Genomic DNA, 13,477 nt, shown 5'->3' on the forward strand with positions numbered 1-13,477 from the left:
AACTACCGTGTTGGTCTGCCTAGCGGTAATGTTGTCTACCGGGTTGTGATGGCTCGAGTAGAAGGTTGATATAGACGTCACCAGGAACCCCCCCTCCTCCCCTATATCTTCGTGAGGTAAATGCCTTGTCAGTGCCCAGTGTCTTAGAGATGCATTACTGTACAACACAGCAAGAGACACCTGGGGAATGGGTCGTGTGTATGGTGGCGGACAGAGACACGTGTGTACCCAGGCTGGCAGAAGCTACATGTATTAAGAAGTTACCCACACTAGAGTAAAAGTTAGGAAACGACCCAACTACAATAGGTTAATGTATTGACAGTACCCAGGCAGGTACAGTCTCGTTCAAGATTCTTCGAACACTGCTGGAGACAGCTGGCAACTCAAGGCCGTTTGTTTGCTATAGTATTGTACGTAGTATAATATAATACGAAACAGCAAAGCCCTACTATTAAATTAAGCAACGGGGACTAAGTAACCAATCACCGACCACTTTTACATTTATTCGTAATTTTTACTACGTACTATAGTAAACAAACGGCCTTGAGTTGCCAGCTGTCTCCAGGAGTGTTCGAAGAATCTTGAACGAGACTGTACATATAGGGAGTATTTACGCCATAGAAAATTATCCTTCATAAAGTATAGGGAAGGGAACTTAATCACTCGCATCTATACCTTGAACCGGCACTATGTGGAACTCCCTGCCACGGAATATCTTAACCGTCAGTTTAAATCATCCTGTTTAAAATATGTTCAGTTTGCCAAGAGACGAAGGCCCCGGTAAACAGATTTGACGGTATTTGTCTAATATCTCCCTGTGCCTTTTATTTAAGAGAAAACACGAAGGAAGTTGAATCGTGAAACGGAGATTGGAGAAAATTATCTTGATGTAAGACACGTACGAGGGAAATTTACCCCGGCGTAAGGAAACACTAGAGGTAGGCGAGCATCTCCCGCAATAACTGGCAAGATCTTTCCCTACCTATGGTCCCCTGTGACGTCATGGTAAAATTACACGGGTCCTCCCCCTCCACTCCACACACGACCTGCACCACGGGGATGGAGGGAGGGAGGGAGGGCGGCCAGAGCAACACACTGATAAACCGAGAAGCATAACCTGAGAGAGATAAACAAAAGATGACAAACGAACTAACACGTCTAAGGGCTGGCATGTCTCTGGTGTGTCACTATCACCAGTTGTGTCATGTAACGCACCACCAGCTGTGTCATGTAACGCACCACCAGCTGTGTCATGTAACGCACCACCAGCTGTCATGTAATGCACCAACAGCTGTGTCATGTAACGCACCACCAGCTGTGTCATGTAACGCACCACCAGCTGTGTCATGTAACGCACCAACAGCTGTGTCATGTAACGCACCACCAGCTGTGTCATGTAACGCACCACCAGCTGTGTCATGTAACGCACTATAATGTTTATCTATCAGGCCAAAGCATCCAGACCAGTAGTATAACATAGACTTAGCAGTAACCAGGGGAGCACGTGTTCACCCACGGAAATTGACTCACCCTACAGTGACTGAGGTGAGATAAAGACCTGACCCAAAGGAAGTCAAGGTCACAAAGGGAACCAGAATTATCATCGCCACGCGATTAGCTTAACCGGCGTCAGGACCTTGTTAATTCAAGGAACAGCTATCCAGCCAGCACTTCTGTTACCTGACCTAACAGTCGGTCTAGACACCCAGTTTAGTGTTAATTAAGAGAGGTCATCTGCCGGCTGGAGATCTCCAATATAAGGGGCCTACAGCTCCTCCCAGCAGGATTATTCTTATAACCGTGAAGGGCCAGCAACACACGTCCCCAGTCCCGCTCGTCGTCTCATCGAATGTCCGTCACTAAGCATAACGAGGTCTCAGCCCGGTCCATCCACTCAACGTGTAGTGCAGGCTGTGTAGTAGTGCGGTGACCCTGAACCTCCCCAATGATCGACATAGTGTAAGTGCCCGTTTTACTTGTTAGGTAATAGGAATATAACATTCTAATATATATTGTATACGAACCCCCATTAATCCCCCCCCCCCTGTTGAACTAGTAAAATAAAGCTGTAACTCGTATTTGCGTTTTATACACTACATTTGTACTGACCCTGTGTTATTATATAATATTATCTTCACACTCTTGGGTCACGCTACCTATTTTCCTCACTCTACTACTATAAACTCCTACCTTACTTCTTCACCACCAGCTATCATGTAACATATCACCAGCTGTGTCACCACCGTCATGTAACAACGACATATTACTATAAAAAAAAGTCCACCACATATATTAACACAACCGGATATTAAAAAACAACCCGGTGCAATAAAGAATCAGACAAAACACAAAAGTATTTCTATTAATTTCTGTTTCGTAAGACCACCTACTGTGACGTATGTATAACGCTGGCAGGAGGACCTTCACGGACTGATACATTACTTCCGGTGTCGGTAAATCTCCACCATGAAATGAGTTATGGGCGGGGTCAAAAAAAATGGGGGGGTGGGGGAGGAGGGGGGGCCCGGCTGTCTTTAACCTTAACGCTTGACTAATGAATGACTTGTGACTGGGACGGTATGCATGATTTACTGTAGAAGCAAAAACTGAAATCAGGTTAATTATCCCAGACAACAAAAGGTGATTCCTAAGTCCTTGTACACCTGTGGTAATCAATTTAGTTATACCTTGTTACACCGACATTTGGAAATAGCCTCCACTTCCATTATTTACTCTGAGCATTTAGAGTATTTACATATAATAAGGTCAAGAGCTATTGTGTTAATTATCTCGAAGGAACACAGTGGGTCCTCGATCACCTTGCAGTAATGTCAAGTTATACACCCAGCAAGTGATCAGACGGACGAACATACACAACCAACGTGATAGTATACCTCACCGAGAAGAAAGACCTATTAAAGGAATGAATAATTGCATGTACAGTACATTGAATTAAACAGTGGGAACACACACACACACACACACACACACACACACACACACACACACACTAACTCTCCGTCCCTTGCAACACATCAAAAATAATCCTCCGTCCCTTGCAACACACCAACAATAACCCTCCGTCCCTTGCAACACATCAACAATAATCCTATGTCCCTTGCAACACACCAACAATAACCCTCCGTCCCTTGCAACACACCAACAATAACCCTCCGTCCCTTGCAACACACCAACAATAACCCTCCGTCCCTTGCAACACACCAACAATAACCCTCCGTCCCATGCAACACATCAACAATAACCCTCCGTCCCTTGCAACGCATCAACAATAACCCTCCGTCCCTTGCAACACACCAACAATAACCCTCCGTCCCTTGCAACACACCAACAATAATCCTATGTCCCTTGACGAATAAATATAAATTTGTCACCTTTTATGTGTTATATTTTAAATAATCATCGTTTCATGGTTTATTTAAAATTTTACTTGAAATTATATGAAGCTCATTTGAGCACTAATCCGGCCAGCAAAGATCCCAGACACACCGTTGTCCATTTCTCGCAACAGCAGATATCCTCCTGTTTGCGAGGGCCAGCAAAACGGGCAACATGTTTGGAAGAAAGTGCCCGTGTGCCGCCGTAGGTGCTGATATGTAAACGTTTTGGATATAATGTAAATACTTAATTTTTTTATTATCAGTTATTTGTTGCTTTTTCTTGTCGTATTGAGCAGCCAAGTCAGTGAGTGTCAAGATATCAGCCTCACCATGCTGCCTGTTCAACACCTCTACCTCACCATACTGCCTGTTCAACACCTCTACCTCACCATGCTGCCTGTTCAACACCTCTACCTCACCATGCTGCCTGTTCAACACCTCTACCTCACCATGCTGCATGTTCAACACCTCTACCTCACCATGCTGCCTGTTCAACACCTCTACCTCACCATGCTGCCTGTTCTTGTCTACTAGTGAGCGAATAAAAGCAGTTTCTCTTCTAATGAACAAATAAAGCATTAAGGTGTGACTCACAAGATAGTAATGAACACGGTGACTCACAAGATACATATATAAAATCAGTGACTCACGACAAATTAATAAACCCCAAGTATGACTCACAAACCAAGAGCAGTGACTCACAAGATAAACCCAGAATTATGACTCACGAGACAATAATAAACCCAGAAAGGAGACTCACAATGGACTGACAAATCCGCCCAAAAAAAGTGATTTACAATTCTATGATAAACCCGGGAGTGGTGATGATCATTAGAGTTTTATTAAACCAAGAGATACATATAACATTCAGAGAGATTTACCTGACCTAGAAGTACAGGTGAGAGGATATTAACAAGGCCTGAAGACTACATCACCATTAATTAACCAGAGTGGGTCGCTGGGTACTAGGAGACGGAGGGGGAGGAAGGTGATCGAAAAGTCCCTGTGCACCTTCAATAACTAATAATAATAATAATCACACAAAAATACAAATTAGATACGTTCATATTATAATTCAAAACGCCCTTACCTACACGACCCTCAAGTGTCCCGGGTATTTGGTCTCCAACTGGACTAAGCCAAAGTGGGACGATGTTATATCGGTGAGAGATAATGGAAGTCGGTTAACAAGAAACAGGTAACTGGTCTAGAAAGTTGTTTACCTAAGCATAAACATTCGACCCCGTCCTTCATCTCACACCTAATTTTTCCGAAGCTTTATCACCTCTTCCCGGGCTAACACTCTGGCCATCTGTTAAGTTTGAACAAATTTGGTCCACCCGTTTTGGAGTTGTTTGGTGGAGACACATGCACATAAACATGTATGAACACAGTGCGACAACAACGATCCTTTACCTTTCATGCGGAGAGAGGGATGTACTGTAAGTGAGCAATGATACTGTAATAAAGAAATTATTTGTCAGTTGGATATATACCGAACAAGATGGACTTGCTCGTCTTTGCAACACTGGACAACTATATCTGGACGGAGGGGACACAGCGGCTGGGACATTAACGTGGCTTCTCCTATACCGTTCTCCCCAACAAGACTCACCAGCCTAGGGAGCAGCGCCCCCACACTACTTTCTACAAACACTATTCAGTTACTACCACAATGATTCAACAGTTAACGGAGTGTAAACATGTGTTAGAACATAACCTGAGGAGAGTAAGCAGTGCGAGGAACAGGTGTCAACAGTGCAGGTGCTGGTCAGCTGGTGCTGGGAGCAACAGGTGTCAGGGGTCACTCAGGTTACTCTTACAACAAGGACATCACTCAAGTCTTAAGTTTATTCACTTCCGGTATCGTGTGAAGGCCAGACGCTCTCCATATTCTGCTCATGGTGACGGTGAGTCAAGCTGGTCATCGAGTCTTGGTACACAATCTTCACGGTTTACCTGAAGGAGTGAAGTCATCACGGCGCGCGCCGCAGAGCTGCCTTACTCGGTCTACACCAGCGGTGAGGTACAAAGGGAACACCTTCCACTTGTCTCCTTCCTTCACTACTCTTGTTAAATCATAGTTTCATTATAGATCAGTGTCACGATGTTACACACACAGTCCCTCTATCACCAGCAAGGGTTTACTATCGGCGGCTACTGTGTCTGGTAGATGTGTTCAACAAGGGAGCACAAACTGTCTCTGGTAATACTGGACTCGTATAGAAGCTTTGTCCACCATGCAGACGCTGAAGGAGTTGGACCATCACCGTAGCGTTAAAACAAGTCATCTGACGAGAGCATTTAACTTCACTGTCTTACTTCACACGACTTTATGAACTTCTTCGCCATCCGATTACTTCCTGGCAGATTATGAACCACAGGCAGGCAGGGACAGTCTTGCAGAAATAGATTACAGGCCAGTAAGATGTTCTGGCGGACAGTGAGGACACTGAAGCTCGGGGATTACCAAGTATCACAAGCTAACGCCTCCTCCATGGTAACGCTCACTACTGACAGCTCACGTAGTTATGAAGCCCCACCATCACCTGCAGCCTGGTGGACTCGGCCCAAATAGAGGAGGGCGTGATGGGTGTGTTCGGGCGTGTGGGGGGCGGCGAGTAAGGTTGGTACCCCCTTGGCGGGTGAGCCACTGCTGGTGTCGTCAGTGGGTGACTACTGACCAACACAGCTCCACGACACCCACCTTCACCAACGACGCCACATACTTTAACCCTGCCATTGGCACTCTCGCCCACATGCTTCCCACCTTTTGTCGCAACAGCACCACGTATTGTCCACTTTTCCTTCCGCCTCACCATACTATAACATATACTTATTCGTCTGGCTCAGGCTACCACCCTACAGTCACAGAAAATTATCAAATTAAACTGATACATTATTTGTTCGGCGTTCTAAAAAATGTTGGCAACTAACAAATGATGTGCCGCCATAAAGGTGACCATGACAAACAACCCAATACGTGCTGAGTAAATGTGTATATATAAAACAGAGTGACCTCACTCAAAATACATCAAGGTTTACATGAATATTGAGGTATAATAGAGGGAGTTTGAGATTAAGATGAGGTGAGGCAGACCAACGGGGCGGAGTGTGGTCGAGGTGCCCTGCTGTGCCAATGTGTCAGCGTCAGTGCCCAGGGACCATCATTCACTGGCGTCCCAGAAAGGTAATACTACACACACGTTGTACTTCACGATTTTTTTTTAATTAACTCCTAAATGAAAATATAAAGAGTGAAGGTGAACGATGGAAACAGGTGAATAATCTCTGCGGGAAATGTGTTGGAAGTGAACCATGCGCCACTGGAGGAGGGAACAAGGGGGAGGCAGAGCGGGGTCACGTCCTCACCTGCTGCAGTAACTCCTCGCTCCTCACCTGTCCGCTGCTCCTCGTACTGGCACTAACATAATAATCTTCATAAAACAGAGAAGAAGCTTTAAAACCAATAAAATATAAGCGTAGTGGAATGAATAAACTAAGACTAGGCAATAAGTCCCCGTGTGTTTAGATCGTGGGCGGCCATGCTGCCCCCTCACTCACGTAGGACCATCAATGTAAACACACGGGCAAGTGGTCTTCATGTGACACTTGTACGCTACACTGGAGGGTAGAGGTGTCATGGGTATAGGGGTGTCGTACGGGGGAGGTGTCATGGGTGTGGGGGTGTTACTGAGGGGTAGCGGTATCATGGGTGTAGGGGTGTTGCTGGGGAGTAGAGGTATCATGGGTGTAGGGGTGTTGCTGGGGAGTAGAGGTGTCATGGGTGTAGGGGTGTTGCTGGGGAGTAGAGGTATCATGGGTGTAGGGGTGTTGCTGGGGAGTAGAGGTATCATGGGTGTAGGGTGTTGCTGGGAGTAGAGGTATCATGGGTGTAGGGGTGTTGCTGGGGAGTAGAGGTATCATGGGTGTAGGGGTGTTGCTGGGGAGTAGAGGTGTCATGGGTGTAGGGGTGTTGCTGGGGAGTAGAGGTGTCATGGGTGTAGGGGTGTTGCTGGGGAGTAGAGGTATCATGGTTATAGACGTGTTTGGGGGTTTCATTTACGTGGGGTGCCACGGGAGTAAATATTCAGTTTGGCTCCACTATTTAATTTCTGGTTAAAATTTGATGAGATCTCTACTGAAAAGTTTGTTTTAATGCACAGAATGCACATCCGGTGGAGGAGGAGGGAGAAAACGAGCTTGACCTTAAGAAAACTAATGCTTTAAATCTCCAGACCAAGTCATGCCAACAAAGCCAGGCCAGAGAAACAACGATATTAAACCATTTCTGACAATACACAACACGGACCAACCAAAACAAACTAAATCAACCAAATTTAACTGTAAAAATAACTTAAAATCGTTTAGGTAACGTTAGTTAGGTTAGATACGGCTGATTTATTTTCTCTACTAAAAAAAAAGAGTTTAGTGACGTAGCCTTCCCGAATATGTCTTGTTGACAAGAAGGCTACCATGGTACTTAAAAGAAAACGAGATGGCATTTCCGCCTTCGGGATCATAATCAATGTTATGTTGACGATCACAGCTGAACATTGTGACCCATTCAAGAAGACATTAGACGTTCTATATATATATATATATATATATATATATATATATATATATATATATATATATATATATATATATATATATATATATATATATATATATATATATATATATATATATATATATATATATATGTATACAGGTATATTGTTTTTTACGTGGATTAGCCCACCCGGGCACAGGTCACTCATCCACATCGCGGCCTGAGGGCGAAAACGTAATACTACTAATAATAATAATCAATAGTAAACAAAATTTATAATAGAAAATACAAAATTAAAAATAAAAATAATAAAATATTAATAAAAATAAAAATAATAATAATCCACAGTAAATAAATTTGTAATAAAAAATAAAAAATTAAAAGAATAAAATAATAATAATAATAATAAAGAAACAAAGAAATACAAAAATGAAAAAACAAATCAAAAGTGAGAAACAATTGTGTGTAAATGAGGCAGAAAGTCAGTTCAACAACCTGGGACTTGGTCACAATTTTCATGATGCCATATGGCAGCAGGGTCTACCATTAGACAACACATTATGCTTCCATTATCTTCCCAAGTGGTAGTACCTCCCTGTTTGGTAGCTGCTTACTACCTAGTACCTGTAGGTAGCTCGAAAACGGACCAATGAAACTTTAACAAATTACGCAAACAAGCGTAGGTGTAACCAAGGGATGGTCTCGTGAATAAAAAAAAATAGCAGTAAATTAAAAAAAAAATGATGGTAATAAAAGAGAAAACGAAGACGATGATAAAGGGAAACCAAAGACACTGATAAAAGATAAAACGGAGACACAGCATAATAGGATACAAAAGACATGATACACAATAAACATCATGATACGAGGACAAAAACCTGAGAGGCAAAACACCAGGATACCAACAAAATGCTAAATAAATCATGATTGGCAATAAAACTTAAGACCTGACAGGCTACAAAAGAAAAACAATCACGGGACTACAAAAACATGTCCCGGTATCATGTTAAAAAATAAATTAGGCTACAAAACCATGATAGGCTGCAAGAATCATTAAAGGCTACATACGAATAACAAGATACAGAAACCATGATAGACTACAATAAACCCCTAATAGACTCCCAAACCATGATATATTCCCCCAAAAGACATGATAGGCTCACAAAAACCATTAGAGAGTCTTCAAAACCCCAATAAACTACAAAAAACATGATGGGCTATAAAGTACACCACAAAAGGCTACACATGCGGACTACATAAACAAGATAGACTGCAAAAAAAAATCAAGATAAATTGCAAACAGATTCAAGGCTACACAAATCAAGGAGACTACAAAATACAAGATAAACCAGAGAAAACAAAGACTACAAGATACACTACAAAAAATTCAGATGGACTACAACAAGATAGCCTACAAAATACCACAATAAACTATAAAATAAATCATATACAATCAAAACATCGAAATTGACTGAGCACAAAATTAATCCTGTTCTTGCAGCTCAACAAATTACAATGTTGATGGTACAATGTATACCTGTGTTTCAACAACTAATGTCTGTTAAGTGAGTAAAATACAATAGTTATCAACAATTCAGAGTACAATGAAATGAATAACAAGATGCAAGAGGAGGGGGAGGGTGACGAAGGTTCAGTTTTTGTTTTAAATAGCGTCTCCGTTTTTCATTATTTACTATTTTGTTTTCCCTGGCATCTACCTTGGTTATACCTGAGTGTCTACCAGAAGCACGGGTATAAAGTGAATGCCAAGATGACGTCATAGTTTTTACAGGGTTACGTGACTGCTGGACGCCCGGGTGACTCCTTCGTTGGCATCATGGATCAAGACACTATTGTACGAATATTTAAGTGCTATTTTCGCTAGTTCACTATGGTGCGTCTCGCTCCTTCCTCGGGTTTACATTCGATACATTAAAACAAACCAATTAGTAGAGATCTCAAGAGACAACCAAGAAAATACACTGGCAGGAGTAAACAGACAATGTACAGTAGCTAAAACAACTATCTGTGCATACTTTGTGGGAAACAATATGAGACAATGGACGATAAATTTTGGTATATGAGGGCTGTCACTAGTCACACCTAAAATTTCGGAGCATATCGACCTCCACCTTAGTTGTTTTAGCTACTGTACCATTATGGGGATGTTTGTATGTCTGGGGTGCGGATGTTGGCGTCAGGGAGCACAGATTAAAGGGATGGAAGCTCTGGGGAAGGATAGGAGGGGATGTTCCTGTGGACATCATGTTGTATAGGAGACGGAAATATCATGGGGGTAGATATATCACGGGGTAGATATATAACGGGGTGGGGTTTTCTGGGTGTAGAATGTTTACGGGGTGAAGTTTTTACGGGGGTAGAGATTTCACGAGGGAGGAGTTTACCTGGGGTTAGAGGTACCAAGGGGAAGGGGAAGGTGTTGTAGGGGGTGGTTTCAGAGGGGTGGTGTCACGGAGGAGGGGGGGAGGCGAGAAGAGCGTACAGTAATTAGCTGTGGGTGACGGGTGAAAAGTCTGGGGGGTGGTTGAAGGGAGAAGGGTAGTGTGCCGAGGCTGGGAGAGTCACACTCAGGTTAAGGCAAGGTGAGGCTGAGAGAGGGGAGGGAAGTGTAGGTGAGGTACTGGGGTGTTGACGTACATAATGTCTGGGAAGCTGCCACTTGGAGGGGGAGTAAGGAGTCCTCGCCTGGTGGAGGAAGGTGGGGTGGGGTGGGGCAGGTGCTGGGTACCTTGCTCAGGTCTGCTGAAGTATCGTCAGAGATGTCGAACACATCGTTGGAGCGCAGAACGTCGTTGTCCGTGTCGAACTCATCGAAGGATTCGCTACTTGAAGAGTCCAGATCGCCGTCTTCTTCATGTTCGGCAATGGGGGCCGTCTTCTTAGTGCCAGTGATACGACTTAAGGACTCCAAGTGTTTCTCGGCCTTGACGGCGATGGAGGCGGCAGAGGTGGAACGTTGGGCGCGGTGGGAGAGACACAGAGAAGGATCAGGTGAGTCGTCCAGCCCTCGCCCTGGGGTCAAAGACTTGCCTCTTCTACCCGCCAAGCCGCTTGAGGAGCGGGATTCCACGATGGCTGTGTACCGGTCCAGCATGTGGTCTGTCTTCTTAAGAAACTTGTCGATCTGGCGGGTGAGGTTTGACGACTGAGCCTCCGGAACTGTGTAGGCAGGTCGCGCCTCCACGTGCTTGTGCACATGGGTTTCATTCCCCATCCTGAAGGTGAACCCAGCGTTGAACACCACTGGGTCAGCGTCAATGACGCCATCTTGAGGGAGGTGACGGGGTACGGAGGGAGACATGCGTCTGGCCCTTTCAGAGGACGAGTAACTAATGCCGCTGCGGGTGTGTAGGGAAGGCGGCGGAGAGCTTGTATGTCCGACATATGGTGCTGGACCGCGTACTACACCACCGGGGACGTAGCCCTGGTGTGTACGCGTGCCTGAGACACTATAGGGGAACCGCGGGACAGGACAGACAGGGGAGTGGGTGCTGGGGACATAGCCGGGCCAGGGCCCCACCAAACTTGGAAAGATAGGATGGTTAGGGTTGCCGCGGTTGTTCATGACGGGGGAGTGCAGTTCTCACGTCCTCATAGCACTCATGGTGGAGAGCAGCGCCGAGTACCACGATCCTTCTCTCACGCACCCCACCACCACACTGCCAAGCCGCCGCCACCACGCCACACTAAACTTAGCATGCCCCGCGCCCTGCCCTGCCCTGCTCTTTAACATCACCGGGCCTCCGTCTGCTCGCACAAACGCACGCCCGTAGCGCACACATCGAAAACCTAACTACATCACCACACCCTAACCCTCAGGCCAACACTAGCCCCATCATCACATCCTCAACTGTCAAGCCTGACTGCATGAACAGCCTCACAAGTTGCATCATGACGACCACACTCCACCTGGCAGTATGTTATGGCGTCACCACCAGTGTATCTCCCTCCAACACAGAGACTCTCCATCCTGCCAGCAGTTTTACTATATGAAAGGTCATTTTGTTAAAGCAGCTACATTAATTAGCTATCAACGCCACCTGAATATCGAGAAGGGAAAAATTCCTCAAGAATTCACACTCTACACCCCTTCCTCTCTCCTCAGCCTGGTGACATTCCTAACTAGAGTGGTCCACAATAATACCCAGGATCATCATCATCACTTCTTCAGTCTTCAACACACACAAGAGATGAGTCTCTAACATACCCGTCCACATAACACTCACTACCTGTGTACACCTAAGACCTCTCGTCATCACTCAGCCTGACCCCCATCTACTAACTACAGCCTCTGGTTTCTGGTTCCTCCCTCCCTTAGACCCGCTGAGTATATTCCTGGAGTTCAAGTTCAACGCACTACAGGTCACCTCGTAGTGCAGAGGAAATTTTATATCTACTCGGCGTTAGTCCGGGTACAAGCACGGCAGCATTCCGTACTAGGCTTGCCACCACAGATCCTGTGTCCACTAACACTACTTGTAACCTGGTAATGTTAATAAAGTAGCAATAAGACGGTCTCTCGAATAACTCTCTCAAGCGACATGATGCACAAAATGGATTTGAGAAGTTAGACAAGGCAGCAGGGTGAGGTATAGCCAGCAACAATTTCGAGGACACGAAGCGGACACAGCCTGCTGCCTGATGGCCTCCTCCACAACCTTGGCACACACGCACTAGACCTTGAAACTTAGGCAAGAACTATTACCTGATATATAACTACACTACTCATTGTAGTTTGGCCACTTGTCAATAACGTAAAGCCAAGTGTCACACTGGGCTATATCTTGCTGCAGTAGGGCGAGGGGTACAGTGATCACATAACTAGGGTTTAACACACATTTAACCAGTTTAAAGGCACCATCGTTAGGTTAGTACTGCGGGCAACAATGCGCACACTACAGGTGTTGTCAACGTATGGACACCATCCATCTCTCCTACCATCACTGGCCACATATAAAGTTAACGTGTATGTTATCTTACACTCCACCTGGTGACACAACAGCTACTGCCGACAATAACACGGGTTTTATTGTTTCACCACCCTCCCCACCCCCTTCACCTTGAACCTTGTCTAGATTTTCAACTTCATGCATGTTGCAGACTTATAATACAGGTACTGTTCATTTATCTTTTTTCTGATTAAAGAATTCCAACACTGTAATGGAAAAGATTTTTTCAGTACAACAACAGTGTAAGTTGACATGATACTTATCTGAGTGTGAGTCTTAAGGATACTTTGTGTACGTATCTCCTCCTGTGCCTCTGGTGTTCCTAAACAGTTGTGTTTATTCTTGCCTGGTTACTACAGCTTTATCGTTCTGCTTTTGGTGCACTCCTAAAATACACTGTGTATTGGTCTTCCCTGGCTACCACACACTGTGCTACTCTTAGTACCACATTACTGGAAAACACAAAGTTTGAACTGGTTAGTGAACCATTTAAGTGCCAGACTTCTGATCAGAGATAAAGGAACACCACCTTCTATTCCTACAAATTAAGA

At 44.7% G+C, this 13,477-nt stretch overlaps 1 protein-coding gene across 5 annotated transcripts in view; it reads right to left on the bottom strand.

The window, feature by feature from the left end:
• Nucleotides 1-11,631, bottom strand: part of LOC121877237 (calponin homology domain-containing protein DDB_G0272472-like) — a 98,885-nt gene extending 87,254 nt beyond the window's left edge. For 2 of the 5 annotated variants that reach the window (XM_042382875.1, XM_042382871.1), the window contains exon 1: nt 10,706-11,631. In XM_042382875.1, coding sequence (XP_042238809.1) covers nt 10,706-11,542 — 837 coding nt within the window. In that variant the 5' untranslated portion in view covers nt 11,543-11,631. Of the gene's footprint in view, nt 1-5,256; nt 5,848-10,705 lie in introns of those variants that run through there. The other 3 variants (XM_042382873.1, XM_042382872.1, XM_042382878.1) reach the window with 2 other exon arrangements.
• Between the last annotated feature and the right edge of the window lie 1,846 nt (nt 11,632-13,477).

The sequence above is a fragment of the Homarus americanus genome, unplaced genomic scaffold, assembly GCF_018991925.1.
Source record: "Homarus americanus isolate GMGI-L3 unplaced genomic scaffold, GMGI_Hamer_2.0 scaffold367, whole genome shotgun sequence".
In the NCBI taxonomy this organism is placed as follows: Eukaryota; Metazoa; Arthropoda; class Malacostraca; order Decapoda; family Nephropidae; genus Homarus; species Homarus americanus.